Source organism: Heloderma suspectum, chromosome 6 (assembly GCF_057233095.1).
Source record: "Heloderma suspectum isolate Gila_16-S chromosome 6, 16-S_ref, whole genome shotgun sequence".
Lineage (NCBI taxonomy): Eukaryota > Metazoa > Chordata > Lepidosauria > Squamata > Helodermatidae > Heloderma > Heloderma suspectum.
In genome coordinates, this window is record NC_139463.1 from 78,936,758 (window position 1) to 78,952,702 (window position 15,945).

Sequence of the window (15,945 nt, forward strand, 5' to 3'; positions counted from 1 at the left end):
TCTGTCCTTTACTCATTTCAAGTCTATCTCTAGTACAGAATAGACACTAAGCACACAATGCTGACACAAACAAATCAAAACAGCTTCAAGATACATTTATAGCAACCAGGTTTATGAAGAGGAAAACACCATAGTGCAAATGGCACTTTACCAATCTTCTCAAATAAAGCAAAGAAGGTGAGTTCTCCGATGGAGGATTTCCATCTTTGATCACTGGACTATGTTTTATACCTGTTAAGCATTTTTACATGTGTTACTCTGCTTCTGCACATTTAGATTTTATGTTTCCTCTTAACACAATGGAAAGATCAACACATTACTAAATCTACTCAAAAAAACCCACATCTCCTGATGTGAACACCAGATTTTTAGCCAGAACAACATGTACGTGTGGCAACATCCATGACCATCACAATATGCAACTGATATGTCAGTGATAAATGAAGAAAATGTCTCAAAAACAGTTGCAATGGCTTTTTAGCCTTAGAGATCCGATGTTTCCCATTTCATGCATCCCTTCCCTGGTTGATAACATTTCTAATTTTTTGGTAGTTATTGCTCATGGCCTAATACCTATGGCTTTGTATGGAAATTCCCCAATTCTCTTCAGATGCAGATTCAGACCTTCTAAATAGGCCCTGCTTCTCTTTGGACCAATTTGGACCCAATCTGATTTGCCTTGGATTCAGAACCCAAGCGAGATTCAGATAGGGATGTACGAAAGTCACTTACTTTTTCGTGGATGTGATTTGTGGTGGGGGGGAGGCACTCCGTCCTTCCCCCCAGAATCCTTGATGGGGGGATGAAGCGATCCGGTCCTCCCCCCCGGAATCCTGCCTGGTCGGCTCCGCTCTGTGGTGGCTCCGTTGAGCAGCCGGCCAGGGCCACCCACAGCCCGAGTTCCGGCCGCAGACGGGCTGCTGCGGACGCAAATGGCGGCCGCCGTAGCGGCTGCCATTTGCATCCAGCCAGGCTGCCGTGATAGCCTACGTAAGTATTTATGTAGACTATCATGGCAGGCCAAAAAACACACAACAGCGTACGCAAATGGCAGCTACAGCAGCCACCATTTGCATTCCCTAGTTTTCGCTGTTTTATCCTACGTAAATATTTCCGTAGGCTAAAACGGCAAAAAAAAGGGAATGCAAATGGTGGCCGCCGTAGCCGACATTTGTGTACGCTGTTTTTTTTTTTTTTTGCTTGCCATGATAGTTACATAAATACTTATGTAGCCTATCATGGCAAACAGCAGATGCAAATGGCGGCTGCGGCAGCCAGTCAAAAGACCAGCCACCGCCGCCAGTGCTGCCGCCAGAACATCCACCCCAGGTAAGCTTTGTCCCAGGGGGAAATCCGCGGGGGGGCTGGGGGTGGGAGGCTGTTCTGCCACGGGTTTCAGGGGGGCGAATGCCATTGCATTTGGCCTCACTGAACTCTGTGGTGGAATTCTCCACCATCCCTAGATTCAGACATCCAAATTATTCAGATTTTACATTTTCCCTTTGATTTGCATTGGAAAACAGAAAGGTGTAGCATCTCTAGGCATCTCCCAGGTATTCGCTGTATTACGAGTTGTTCTGATATCCTCTGCTGGTTTATCCAAATTCATAGCACTCATTCAATTATCTTCTTCATTACTTCCTTTATAAATTCATCTGTCTGGATATCCAGTAAGTTATTGATACTCCGATGCCAAAAGAGACCTCTCTCAATATCAAAAGGAGAAAAAGACATAAAAATTAAAAAGAACATGAAAAGAAGAAAGATTTTTCATAAGATGCTGATTTTTTTTTTTGCCATCCAACAGGTATCAGCAATACTCCTTTTTTAATAAGTTTCACTCGGTCTGCCCACAAGTTGATCTTATTCCAGCCTATCCCAGGCTTTCTGCCAAAGATTTATTTATTTTCACTTTGTCACTTTCTCAAGGTCATGTAGAAGAAAAAGGCAACTGGACAAAAACATAGCTTTCAGCCATATAAATTCAAACATTAAAACGTTCAAACAATGATTTAAAGAAATAGGAAGTTCATTAGACTGTAATACTCATTCAATAATGCAAAATGTCTTAGTACTCTTTCTTTTTTCTTCTTTTGAAAGGACCTCTTGAACTAAATTCTCTTTGTAAAAGACTGCAACTCCTTGATTTTAATTCAGGTTAGATTTATACAAGTGCCATACTTTTGCTTCTTGCTGTGCAAGTGGTGCTTGCTGGTAGCTTAAGTTTCCAAATACTGTCTACGATTAGAGCACACCCATCCTTATATTCTCTTAATTAATTAAGAGTTTCAAAATAGCGTTTCAGTAGGTGTTTATCTCCGACGACTGACCTTAGTTTTGAGCCCCTTTGCATCCTCCGCAAAGGCAGCTGTTCTTCTAAGATTTCATCCGGATGGTAGTGCAGGCTTCCCCTTTATTTTCCGGGTGGGGGGAGGTTTCTCAACCTTTTCACAACTGTTTGAAAGAAGCAACCTGCGGAGCCCCGCAAGTCACTGCCAGGACGACATGGCTCCTTACCAGAAGTCCCCCCGATTCACTTCAGAGGCAGATATGGACCTTCCAAATCTGCCCTGCTTTGCTTTGGATCAATTTGGGCCCAATCTGATTTGCCTTGGATTCGGAACCCAAGCAAGATTCAGATATCCCAATTATTCAGATTTTACGTTTTCCCTTTGACGCATTGGGAAACAGAAACAAACATATCTTCCCCATTTTTTAAGATAAATGCATAAACCTTTGGGACCTGGCAGCCCCTATCGAGGTGATTCAATCTGCCATATTTCAGACAGTTTAGCCCAGATGTTTTTGTGCTAGGTGGAGGTATAATGTGCTTTTTTCACTAAAAACCCACAAAGCAAAGAGCTATAACTTTTCACTGGTTCCACAGAAGTACATGAAATCTGGGCAACTCACAGCTCCCATGCAGGTGATTGAAGCTGCCAAACTTAAAGCAGTTTGGCCCAGTAGCTTTTGTGGTAGGTTCACATGAATTGTTTTTTGTTTGTTTTTTCTCAGAATCTCAAACCAAAGGTAATTAAGGGATAATCAGAGAGGTTTGGTGATTAAGAGCTGAATGGGAGGAGGTCACTCTCCTTAATCTCTGGTGTAGGTGTTTTGAAGTGTAGAATAACCCATCTCCCTAATAATTTCCTATTCAGTTTCACACTGGAGGACCTCAGGCTCTCTTTGGCTGAATGTTATAGACATTGCCTGGGAATAGGGATGTTAGAGAATTCTGCCATGGACTCCAGTGAGGCTGGTTTCTTTAGAATCCAGCCCCCCAGAGTCTGTGGCGGAATGGAGCAATTCCCCCCACCACCTGGAGAAACTTCCCCCGGACGGATCCTGCCTGTTGTAGGCCATCTGCTGCCCTCGTCTGTGGCCACGAACGGCGGCCCCGGTCTGCAGCCACCATTTCCCTTGCTACTTTAGCCATGATAGGCTATGTAATTATTTATGTAGCCTATTACGGCAAAGCGCAAGGATGTAAATAGTGGCTGCTAAGCCATTTGTGTCCCTGCTCTTTCCATGATAGGCTACATAAATATATACATAGCCTATCATGGCTAACCCCACTTGCAGCCGCTATGCCATTTGCGTCCCTGCGTTAGCCATGATAGGCTACGTATATATTTACATAGCCTATCACAAAAAGAGCAGGGACACAAATGGCGTAGCGGCTGTGATTTGCGTCCCTGCTCTTTGCCATGATAGGCTACGTAAATCTATATGTAACCTGTCACGACTAATGCAGGGACGCAAATGGCAGCCACTACGGCAGCCGCCATTTGCGGCCGTGGCCTGGCAGTGGACAGAGGTCTGACTGCGGGTGGCCCTGGCTGGTGGCTCCATGGACTTGCTGCTGAGCGGAGCTGGCCAGGGAGGATTCCGGGGGGAGGGACGGATCACCACCCCCCACCACGGATGCCCTGGAACAGAACCAGGAAAGGGATTCGTACATCCCTACCTGGGAAAACAGTTATGGCGGTGGTGGAGAAGAGGCACCTACTGGTGCTGCTGGTACCACCAGCACCTCGTCCACCTCCACCCTTGCCAAGACCCCGAAGATGCCTCATGTTAGGCTCGCTTTTCCACAGAGTGCAGTATTACATTATGTATTTTAATGGGACTGGTGCTTTTCAACTCTATTTTGAAATACTGATCAGTGTGTAGTGTTTGCCACACAGTATTTGGCCACACACTGTTTGCTTGACCACAACACAAGCAGACACACAGTGGACACACACAGACACACCAGTGCAAAAGGAAAGCAAATACAGAACTATTTAGAAGCAAAGGAGGAGGGGGGAGTAATAGTACACTCTCTGTTAGGGCTGTGCACCGCTTCGGTCCGAGGCCGAAACCCCGAGTCGAAGCAGGCCACTTTGGCCCACTTTCTGCCCCTTCCAAGGTGAAGTGAAAGGGGCATGAAACAGCCTGGAGGAGGTTGGGGGCTCACTGAAGTCCCCCGCCGGCACCTCCAGGTCCTTACTTGAGCCGCCTTGTCCGCTGCCCTTCCGCCGCCTTCTCTTGAGGCCTGGAAACATGGCGACTCTTCTTGCAGGGAGCTGCCATTTAAAAAATGTGAAGCAGCTTCCAAGTCGGATCGGGGGCTCCCTGCAGAGCCCTACTATCTATAATCTTAACAGAAGAGAAAAGGGTTCTATTTTTTATTTTTTAAGGGAAAAGCTATAGAGTCCAAAAATAGGAAGGGAAGAAATACAGGCATTGGAGGGGGGGGGGGAGTATGGGAAAGTACTGTGTGTGTGTATGTGTGTGTGTGGGGGGGGTTTAATAAAGAATCCAGAAAGAAAGAAAGAAAGAAAGAAAGAAAGAAAGAAAGAAAGTCAGGAAGCTAATATGAATGGTTGAATTGAGAAGGGCATGGAAGGAGGAGGGAGCCAATGAACTAGGGATGTCAGAGAATTCCGCGACAGATCTCGGTGAGGCCGAATTCCAGTGCATTCGGCCCCCAAAAATCTATCATGGAACGAAGCCCCCACCCCCCAACCCACGAAAGGCATGTGGGATGAAGTAACCGCTGCCCCCACCCCACGAAAGGCGTGCGAAATGGAGCACTTACCTGCTCCAGTCCACGCTGCTTTGCGAATGGCGGCCGTCCTGGCCACCATTTGCTTCCTCCTCTTCCTAGCCATGATAGGCTAAGTAAATACTTACATTTACTTTGCATCCCTGCGGAGGCCGTGATAGGCTATGTAAGTATTTATGTAGCCTATTATGGGGGGGAGAAACCCCAGCGTACGCAAATGGCGGCGGCTACCGCCATTTGCGTACGCTGGGGTTTTTCCCCCTGCCATGATAGGCTACGTAAATATTTATGTAGCCTATCATGGCTCACTACAGGGACACAAATGGCGGCAGCTATGACAGGCGCCATTTGCGTCCCTGCAGGGCTGCCCAGTGGACGGATGTACGGCTGCGGGTGGCTGGAGCTGGCCGGTGGCTCTGTGGCTTGGCCATGGAACAGAGCCAGCTGGGCAGGATTCCAGGGGGAGGGACGGAGTGCCTCCCCCCGACTGTGGATGCCCCTGCACGGAGCCAGGTAAGGGATTCGTACATCCCTACAAAAAACAGGGCAAGGAAATTAACACTTTCTTTTCTGTTCTTTTGAAAATAAACTAGAAAAGAAAGAATGGGAAGACTAATAGGAATAGTTGAATTGAGAAGGGCTAGTTGGGAAGTAAACAAATAAAAAGTGAAGCTGCAGTAGAACACACACGCCTAGGGATGGGGGAGAATTTCTCCCCGAAACTTTGGGGGGCTGAGTGCCAACGCATTCGGTCCTCCGAAGGTTCGGGGAGAAATTCTCCGCCACCCGCCGCCACCCCCCCCCCCGGGATGGGACTTACCTTTTACGAATGTTGCTCCCAGCGGCGGGTCTCGGCGGCGGTTCGGCAGGTCTTCATCAGGGGCGGGGGCGGCAGCTGGTCTTTTGACCGGCTGCTGCCCCTGCCATTACAAGAAAAGTAAAACAAAAACAAAAACGCCCCTGTGATAGGCTACGTAACGATTAACGTAGCCTATCATGGCCAGATCTGCAAAGTCAGCCCTGATAGGCTACGTTAATCATCATGTAGTCTATCACGGGTGACTTTGAAAAAAAAAAAAGCACGTACGCTAATGGCGGCCCCCATAGGGAGCTGCCATTCATGTTCCTTATTTGGTCCCTGTAGTCTACATAAAGATTTACGTAGACTACGGCGAAAATAAGGGCAACACTATTTGCGTTGCCCTTATTTTCGCCATAGTCTACGTAAATCTTTACGTAGACTACAGCGACCAAATAAGGAACGCGAATGGCCGCTCCCTATGGGGGCCACTATTTGTGTTCGCACTTTTTTTTTTTTTTTAAGTCACCTGTGAAAGGCTATGTGACGATTAACGTAGCCTATCACGGCTGACTTTGCAGATCTAGCCATGATAGGCTACGTAAATCATCACGTAGCCTATCATGGGGGCGTTTATTTTTTTTAAAAAAAACTTTTGAGTTCGCGGCCAGGCGAGGCGAGGCGCCTCCTCCCCGGCCTGAATTTCGGCCGGGCGAGGCGGGAAGCCTCCCCCCCGGCCTGAATTTCGGCCGGGTGAGGCGGGAAGCCTCCCCCCCGGCCTGAATTTCGTGGGGGGATCAGCGAAGCACCTCCCCCCCACCGCAAAAAACTTCAAGGACAGGTAAGTGAGTTTCGTCGACCCCTATACTTTTCTTTTGAAGTTCGCGGCCGGGGAGACGGGGCACTTCTCCCCGGCCTGAATTTCGGCCGGGTGAGGCAGGAAGCCTCCCCCCCGGCCTGAATTTCAGCCGGGCGAGGCCGGAAGACACCCCCCCTCACATGAACTTCAAGGGGAGAAGCGAAGCTCCTCCCCCCCACCGCGAAAAAAGCTGCGGGACATGGTAAGTCCCTTTCGTACATCCCTACACACATCACACACACACTCTCTTTCTAACCATCTCTAAGCAACTCTCTCACACACCGAAAGGAACGCGGCCTGCTCTCCTGTGACACAGCACCCCCCCACCCCTCCTCCACCACTGTCGCTGATGGCAGTCTGCTGAGTTAAGTTCAGCCCAATCTGGCAGCTATAGTTGCCATTCATCAAGGCTCACCATTTCCCCCTCCCTTCTCCTCTTCTCCATTTCCCCCCTCTGTCCTTCTCCTCACCCCCTCTCTGACCTCAGACAAGTTTATATATTTTAGAGACATGCGGTCTGGGCTTTAGAATGGTGTCAGAAGAGCTCTGAAAGTCGGAGGCACACCAAGGCACTTTGGGGTTGACCTGCTTCCCTTCAAACTGCCTCGGGGTTTTTCTGACCTGCTTTGAAGCTCATCGATCCCGCCCCCCCCAAGCAGCCCAATTTGCTTCAGAATATAGATTCAGCTCCAAGCGGTGCATAGCCATACAAATAACATTTTGACCCCCTTGATTAACACCATCCTACTTTGATACTAGAATGCAATGCTATTTACTGGTCTACATGCTGACACAGATGTTTTCCAGGATGTTAAGTATCAGAACAAAGTCCCCCCAGAACTGTATTTTGAAAAGCCTTACTCTTGGCTGAAGAGATCCAGTTGTGTGGGATTAGGTGCTGGAACCAAATCATGAAATCCTGATGCAGAATATCCTTTGATGAATGTGATCATGGAATCTTCTAACTTCTTAGCCAGGTCAGACTGGGCAATACAGGTCCCAATATGTGCCCCCCGTGTCCCCATGGATTGTTGCAGTCTCATCGTTGCAAATAGGCAATGCTCCCTTCACACCTTCTTATTGTTGCAGGAAGCAATGGGCTTTGCCCCTCCTCCTTCCAGTGTTCCTCTTTAGCCCATTGCTTTCTTGTTCCAGCCGTGAAAAATAACCATATAGTTTCATTCAACATAAATTCAAGTGTAATTTCCCAGAAGATAATTGCCATCCCCTTTTTTCTGCACTTCATGAATTGTTGGAAGAATTCCACCTATTCTTATAGACAATATTTCGCAAAATGCACCGCAACGCCCCCCCCACACACACACACATACACACGCATTGTTCTGCCTGTGAAAAAAGATGCAGATGTTCTGTTTACTCTCATGGATATTTTTAAAGCATTCTTGAAAATCAAATGTTGAATTCATCTCTCTCTCTCTCTCTCTCTCTCTCTCTCTTTCTTTTGCAAATCTTCTAAAATGTTTATGAAGTGTGAAATTTCATTTGGCTCTACTTTCAACTACTATTCGGTACAGCGGGAAACTTGACTTCAGAATTTCCTAGGTTTTCAAGTAGAAAAATAAGTGGACTAACTGTCCTGCAGAAATTAGTGCTATTTACCTCCAGGTTTATGATGATTATGATCATGATTATTACTAGACGCAGCCCCATTCCATGTGTGTGGAGAGCTGCCTTCCCGGACACAGCAAGAGAATTCGAGAGGGGAAGCCAGTTTGTTGCTATGACTGTATTCAGTGCCCAGAAGACATGATTTCTGACTGGACAGGTAAGCGGCAGCACACAGGTTTGGCTGGGAATGATTTCAACTCTCTATTATACTTTCATATTTTAAATTTCTTATTCAATTTCTGATTCCCCAAAGAACTGACACAATTACTGTAGTAATCTTGTAGTGACACAAATCTTAGAGATTTTGATGTTATACATAAACATCTTTTGAGTGTTTATAATTAACTGACATGTGAAATGGCATGTTTAATGGGGTCACGAAGAGTCGGACACGACTGAACGACTGAACAACAACAAAATTTGCAATACCTTTCATAAATCCCCTCAAAAATACCCAGAGATGGTGTGAGGCCAGTGGATGCACTGCCCTACACAGATCAGTGATTTGCCCCAACTAGGACTTGTTTGGGGGGGGGGTCTTCTAATTTTGTGGCATGACAATGACCACTACAAGAATAACAGCTTGTTTTAAGAGCAGGGACAACTGAGGTGTAGTGTGTCCTGATCACAATCACCCTATTTTTACTTACGAGATCTTGTGTGCTAACATGACCCTTGAATGGTTAAATATTCTAATTGTCTCTTATGGGCTAGAGAGTGAGACTCCACAGCTTGGACTTGCGTTTGCTCTAGTTTTCGATTTCATTTTCATTTGTGCCAGCAACAAGGAAGTATGTTTGTGTTCCTGCATTTAAGAGCAAGTAAGCATTGGTTTTGTATGAAATCATTCTGACAGTGGGTAGTACAGAGTCAGATGCTCAAAGAGTGTAATAAAAAGTAACTTAAAGTGACCTGGAATAATATCTACCCTGAGATTTCAGGCATACCCTTTTAAGGCACACTGTGCTCACAACTGTAAGGTCAATAATGATTAGGGGTGGGTGGACGCCTTGCCTCCAGGTCTGAGGGGGGCATCCGTGGGGGGGGGGAGGCAATCCGTCCCTCCTCCCAGAGTCAGCCCAGGCCGGCTCCACTCCATGATGATCTTGCAGAACTGGCGGCCAGCTCCACAATGCTGGCGATACGGCTGGATGCCATTGCCGTGCCGTATCGCTATGTTAAATATCTGGACTCAAATGGTGTATTGGGCACCATTTGCAGCTGTAAAGCTGTTGGGTTAGCCTAAATGTAGCCATAAATGGCATATCCCCATTTTAGCATATCCCCAACGCTGTTCAATATTTACATGAAACTGCTGGGAGAGATGATCAGGAGGTTTGGGCCTGAGTGTTATCAGTATGCTGATGACATCCAAATATATTTCTCCTTAAAACCATTATCCAAGGAAAATATGACTCCTCTGAATGACTGCCCGAAGTCGGTAATGAGCTGGATGAGGGAAGCTGAAACTGAATCAAGGCAAGACAGGGGTGTTCATTGTGAAGGGTCCTCATTCAGGTATTGAGATATGTCCACCAGTTCTGGATGGGGTTGCACTCCCCCTGAAATAGTAAGTTCATAGCTTGGGGTTGCTTCTTAACCCAACATTTCTCCTGGCACCCCAGGTGAAAGCAATGGTGAGAATGCCTGTTATCAACTTCAGCTGATATGCCAGCTAGACCCATTCCTGGAACATATGGTCCTGGTAATGGTGGTGTACAGTCTGGTAACCCCTGAGCCTGATTTCTGTAATGCACTGTACTTGAGGCTGCCTGTATATTTTGTTTGGAAACTTCAACTGGTACAAAATATGGCAGCCAGAGTGTTCTCTGGGACATCCCGTATAGACCTTATTACGCCGGATTAATAATCTTTGCACTGGCTGCCAAAAGGTTTCTGAGCAAAATACAAAGTGCTGGTTCTTATCTTTAAAGCCTTACATGGTATAGGTCCAAGGTACCTTAGGGGAGCACCTTCTCCATTACATCCCCATCCACCACCTAAGGTCCTCTGAGGGATCTCTGCTGCAGCTGCCTAATGTGAGACTGGCAGCCACATGCAAGGGGACCGTCTCTGTTGCCACCCCTCACTTGTGGAACGACCTGCCGGTTGAAAGGTGCCTGCTAAACTCATTGAAGGCATTTAAGCAGGAATTCAAGACGCTGTTATTCCAGTAGGCCTTCCCTTTTTAGAACACTTGCTCCTTTTGCGTACTTGTGTATATTATTTTTCAGCAGTGTTATTTTAAGCTGTGATTTCTTGTTGGATTTGTTAAACAAATTGTTTTTAGTTCAAAGTTGTTTTTAGTTATAATTTGTTTGTCTATGTTTTATGTGAATGGTTTTTAAACTTTGTATATTGCATTTTAATGTATTAACTTTTTTCAACTGCCCAGAGAGCTTCAGCTATGGGGAGGTATAGAAATATAATACATACATACACACACACACATACATAAAGGCTGAAAATATTGCCCTAGTTTGATAGAAACATTGCTGGGCACCCAGGCTGTAATCTGGCCTTGTTTCTGGCTTTCCACTGAATATGTGCGCAGTAGCTTGAGGCCTACTACACCATTTGGCATTCACTACACCATTTCTGTCTCTGCTTTTTCGTGCGATAGGCTACGCAAATATTTATGCAAATACAAATGCGTAGCCTATCACGAGAAAATACAGATCACTTTCCAATAGGGGTGCACGAAAGTCCCTTACCTGTCCTCGAAGCTTTTCGCCATGGGGGGGAGGTGCTTCGCTGCTCCCCCCGCGAAGTTCAGGCTGGGGGGGGAGGCTTCCCGCCTCGCCCGGCCGAAATTCAGGCCGGGGAGGAGGCGCCTCGCCTCGCCCGGCCGCAAACTAAACAGTTAAAAAAAAAAAAACGCCCCCGTGATAGGCTACGTGACGATTAACGTAGCCTATCACGGCTAGATCTTCAAAGTCAGCCATGATAGGCTACGTAAATCGTCACGTAGCCTATCACGGGTGACTTTAATAAAAAAAGGAAAAAAAGCGCATACGCAAATGGCGGCCCCCATAGGGAGCTGCCATTCACATTCCTTATTTGGTCGCTGTAGTCTACGTAAAGGTTTATGTAGATTACGGCGAAAATAAGGGCAGCGCTATTTGCGTTGCCCTTATTTTCGCCGTAGTCTACGTAAAGATTTACGTAGACTACAGTGACCAAATTAGGAACGGGAATGGTGGCTCCCTATGGGGGCCGCCATTATCCGTACGCGCTTTTTTTTTTTTTAAAGTCATCCGTGATAGGCTACATGACGATTTACGTAGCCTGTCATGGCTGACTTTGCAAATCTAGCCGTAATAGGCTACGTTAATCGTCACGTAGCCTATCACGGGGGCGTTGTTTTTTTCTTTATTGGAATGGCGGCGGCGGCAGCTGGTCGAAAGATCAGCTGCCGCCCCCGCCCCTGACGAAGACCCGACGAACCGCTGGCCGGACCCGCCGCCGGGAGGGACATTCGCCAAAGGTAAGTCCCGTCCAAGGGGGGGCACGGGGGCCGGGGGGGTGCAGAGAATTTCTCCCAAAAACTTGTTCGGGGGGCCGAACACGTTTGCACTCGGCCCCCCAAAGTTTCGGGGAGAAATTCTCCGCCAACCCTACTTTCCAAATAGAGCCACTGGGAGGGAGGATTCAGTCCGTGGCGGTCCGGGAGGCCGAGGTGAGTACATCCGTTCCGCCACAGGCTCTGGGCCCCCCGAATTCAATGGAATTCAGCCTCATTTGAGTCCGTGGCAGATTCCGCTGACATCCCTACTTGGAATGCATCCTTACTCTGTTCCTTGATGAGGTTTCTTTGTTTGTTTGTTTCTTTCTTTCTTTGGTTTTTTTCTTTTTTTCTTTTTTGTATTGGTGTTTTCTCATGATTCAAGTTTAAAACTGAATTTTTGAGGAAGAAGCTCCACTATTATTTCCTCTCTCATCTGAGACAATTTTGTTCATTTTACACCTTTCAATATCGCTGTGTTCACTGTATGCTTAAAATACTTATTCTTGGAGTGGTGATGTGGGAATGGTGGCCATTTAATTCCTGAGATCCATAATGAATTTTTCATTAAATATGCTTCACATACCCTTGTTTCCTTTCCCATCCTCAAATCCTCCTGTACCATGAAAAGTGGTTGGTAGGTGGGAATCAGTTGATGCTATGAACCAGCGGGGGGGGGGGACCAGGAAAGGGCCCCATCTAGAAATGCAACTGCCTCCCCTATAATGGAAGTCTGGCTACAGGGCTGCCTTTAACCCTTGAACGTACTTGCTGAAATTATGTGATGCTTTGGAATGTTAATAAAGATCCCATCTTCATAGTCCAGGGATATAGGCTGACTGAATTCTCTTCAAATTATGATGACTAGGAGAAGTGAAACCAAAAGAGAGAGAACCAGATGTAGTGGGAGAGTGGGAGGAGGTGTTTCCCTCCCTTCCTCCCTTCCTCCCTTCCTTCTTCAAATCAGTGAAGAAAATGCCAAGAGAGCATTGAAGATGGAGTTCCCTGGAAGGTTGCTGCAATTGCTACATCACTTAGAATAATTATATCTACCATAATCCCCTCCTCTTTGGAACCGTGGCACATTACTAATCAGCTAATCAGCATGTGGACATCTTTTGGTTATACCACAGTAACTGATACAGCTGTGGTGTAGTATCTTTGTGTCTGCTGAGTTGTGTTTTTGGGTGAGTTGTGAAAGATGATATTCATGACAGGGTATATTGTCAGGAACATTCCAAGGCTGGCTACCACAAGGAATCATCAGCATGTTCCTCCTGATTGGTCTGGGTTGCCAGTTCTCCTTGAACCATGCTGGAATTGCAGTTGATATGTTATATTCTGTTTGAAATGCTTATTATTAGCAATGTTGCTGCTGGGAATGAATATGATCTCTGGTGTACTACCAGTCCAGGTACATTGAAGTCACCGTATGTAATATAGATATCTGAAGGCCAAAAAAGTAATAAATCCGAAGTCAGGAATTCTAGTCAACCATGGACTTGGCATTATGACAGCCATTCTTTGTCAAGAAAGCTAACACTACCACACACTTTTCTTAACCCTTTCAGATGCCGTGCATTGTGTCCAGTGTCCAGAAGATCAATATCCAAACAAGAACCAAGTTCAATGTATCCCCAAGCTTAGGACCTTCTTAACCTATGAAGAGCCTTTGGGAATCATTCTGGTTTCCCTGGCTATTTCCTTTGCTGTGACTACAGGTTTGGTGATCCTGACCTTTGCAAAGAACTGGGATACTCCCATTGTCAAAGCCAACAACCGAAACCTCACCTGCATTCTTCTCACCTCCATCCTGCTTTGCTACTTCTCTTCCCTTCTCTTCATTGGCACTCCTGGGAAGGTGTCCTGCCTTCTCCAGCAGTTGACGTTTGCAATCATTTTCTCCATTGCAGTGTCTTGTGTCTTGGCAAAAACCATCATGGTGGTCCTGGCCTTCATGGCCACCAAGCCAGGCAACAGGATGAGGAAACTGCTTGGGCAAAAAGTGGCAAATGCCATTGTGCTTTCCTGCTCCTTCATTCAGGTGTGCATCTGCATTACATGGCTCTCAGTTTCTCCTCCATTCCCAGATGTTGACATGCACTCTCAGGCTGGGCAGATCATAGTGGAATGCAATGAAGGCTCCATCCTCATGTTCTACTGTGTTCTGGGCTACATGGGTTTTCTGGCCCTCATCAGCTTCACAGTAGCTTTCCTGGCCAGAAAGCTGCCGGACACTTTCAACGAAGCCAAGCTGATCACCTTCAGTATGCTGGTGTTTTGCAGTGTTTGGATCTCCTTCATTCCAGCTTCCCTGAGCACCAAGGGGAAAGATGTGGTGGCTGTGGAAGTTTTTGCCATCTTGGCCTCCAACACTGGGTTATTGGGTTGCATCTTTCTCCCAAAGTGTTACATCATTGTTCTAAGAGCTGATCTCAACTCCAGGAAGCTTCTAACTGAGAAAACTAATTAGGGATTATGTGGAAATGAACGTTTTCCTCTACTTCATCTCTTTGGTAATTTAAACAAGACAAAGGCAGTTCTATTCAGATATTTTAAAGTAGTTAAGTTCCCCACTAATTTTTACCCATTCCCTTCGCACCCCCAAAGAGAAGGATCTGACCCCCGGGCCTGATGTTCTGTGCCTCTGTTGTATGCAATGATGCTGCCACAGTGACATAAAGGATAATGGTGGCCCAGTTGCCAGATGATGTCATAGGCACAACCAACTAGATGTATGTGAGAAAGGAAAGGGGGTGGCAATGGAGGGAAGAGATGTTGGAGACCAGGAAAGCACATTCCTGTATGGCCCTAACCGTACCGTGGGTATGAACCAAGATAGGATGGGATGGGGGAGAGGACTATACTTGAATAGCTATCCCCACCCCCATTCTGCAATTCAGAGCCATTTCTATTTTGACTTAAATGACTCAATTTAAATAAATCCTGAATTAATCCAAAGATGGTTGACCTGACATGGAATACGCATGTTGGAGATTGCATCCACAAAACCCTAGTCATCCTTGATTGGTCTCTAGAAGTTGATGTTCTTACAAGGAACATTATGAACCGCAAGTGGTAACTCCTGTGAATCCTGGTGTTCCAAGGTGCCCCATAATAGCTTGGAGAGGCCATTGGTCTGTCCTAACAGGGCATTCCTTGCTTTCTTCTCTTTTTTTTGCATGGGCTGCAGATGAGATTCTTATCTGTCCTACTGTTTTAATGTGGTGATCATAATCCTAATATAGGCCATTCTTCATTATGGGAGCTTTGTCTCATGTGTCATTTGAATGATAAAAATAAAACCATTCGTATATAGTTGCAGCTACAGGAAGTTTCCAATACTGGAATTCGCTCAGGGGCCTCAAGTGCCTAACTGTTACAAAGCAGTTAAACATTCAGGGGGAGGGGGGCTATTGCCATAAGTTTGACTGATTTTTGGATTGAGCACCTTTTTCTTCCCACTTCAAGTATGTACTTTCTCCTCCTTCTGTACACTCACTTGTATGCTTCTGTATATCAATACTCTTGGGGGATTATTACTTTTGTCCATCAGAGAAATATTAGACCCTGTTCCAATATTATCCCCCAGAATGAAGAGACTTCTGCATCTTTTCAACATTTACTGCTCATTACTGCTGGGGTTTTTTTTTAGTATGATGACTCCAATTATTAGCCAAGGTGGGGGTTGCATTAAAAGTTCATCAATAGCTGTGTAGGGCTTAGCCAGTATTGCATTCAGGAAGGGACTTTGGGGCAGAAGTCCAGGGCCCCACCAAATGCAGTATTTGGAATGAATTGGAGTAAAACATAGTCACATATAAAGGGGCAGAGTTAAGCCTGTAAGACCATTCCAATTGATTTGAAGGATCAGGATGACTGAATGGGGCATTCTCGGCTTCTGTGCCGAGAGTAGGGATGTCAGAATTCCATGACAGATCTTGGTGAGCCCGAATGACAATGCATTCGGCCCCCCCAAATACATTTCAGAACGGCCTGCCACCCCCCCTCCCCCCGCAGATCCCAACCGGGATGAGACTTACCTGGGACGGATGTTTCGGACAGCAGCGGCTTCAGCGGCGGCTTCAGCGGTGGCGGCGGCT

General features: G+C 46.4%; 1 protein-coding gene across 1 annotated transcript; it reads left to right on the top strand.

The window, feature by feature from the left end:
* The first annotated feature begins 8,373 nt into the window (after positions 1-8,373).
* On the top strand, positions 8,374-15,169 carry LOC146341335 (vomeronasal type-2 receptor 26-like). The gene is made up of 2 exons (XM_084808322.1): positions 8,374-8,494; positions 13,414-15,169. The coding sequence occupies exons 1-2, from the start codon at positions 8,383-8,385 to the stop codon at positions 14,313-14,315; spliced, it is 1,014 nt and encodes a 337-aa protein (XP_084664448.1). The 5' UTR covers positions 8,374-8,382; the 3' UTR covers positions 14,316-15,169.
* Positions 15,170-15,945: the final 776 nt, after the last annotated feature.

Coding starts and splice junctions, on each gene's coding strand:
- LOC146341335 (XM_084808322.1), top strand. CDS start 8,383: ATGTGTGTGGAGAGCTGCCTTCCCGGACACAGCAAGAGAATTCGAGAG. Junction 8,495..13,413: donor CATGATTTCTGACTGGACAG/GTAAGCGGCAGC, acceptor TAACCCTTTCAG/ATGCCGTGCATTGTGTCCAG.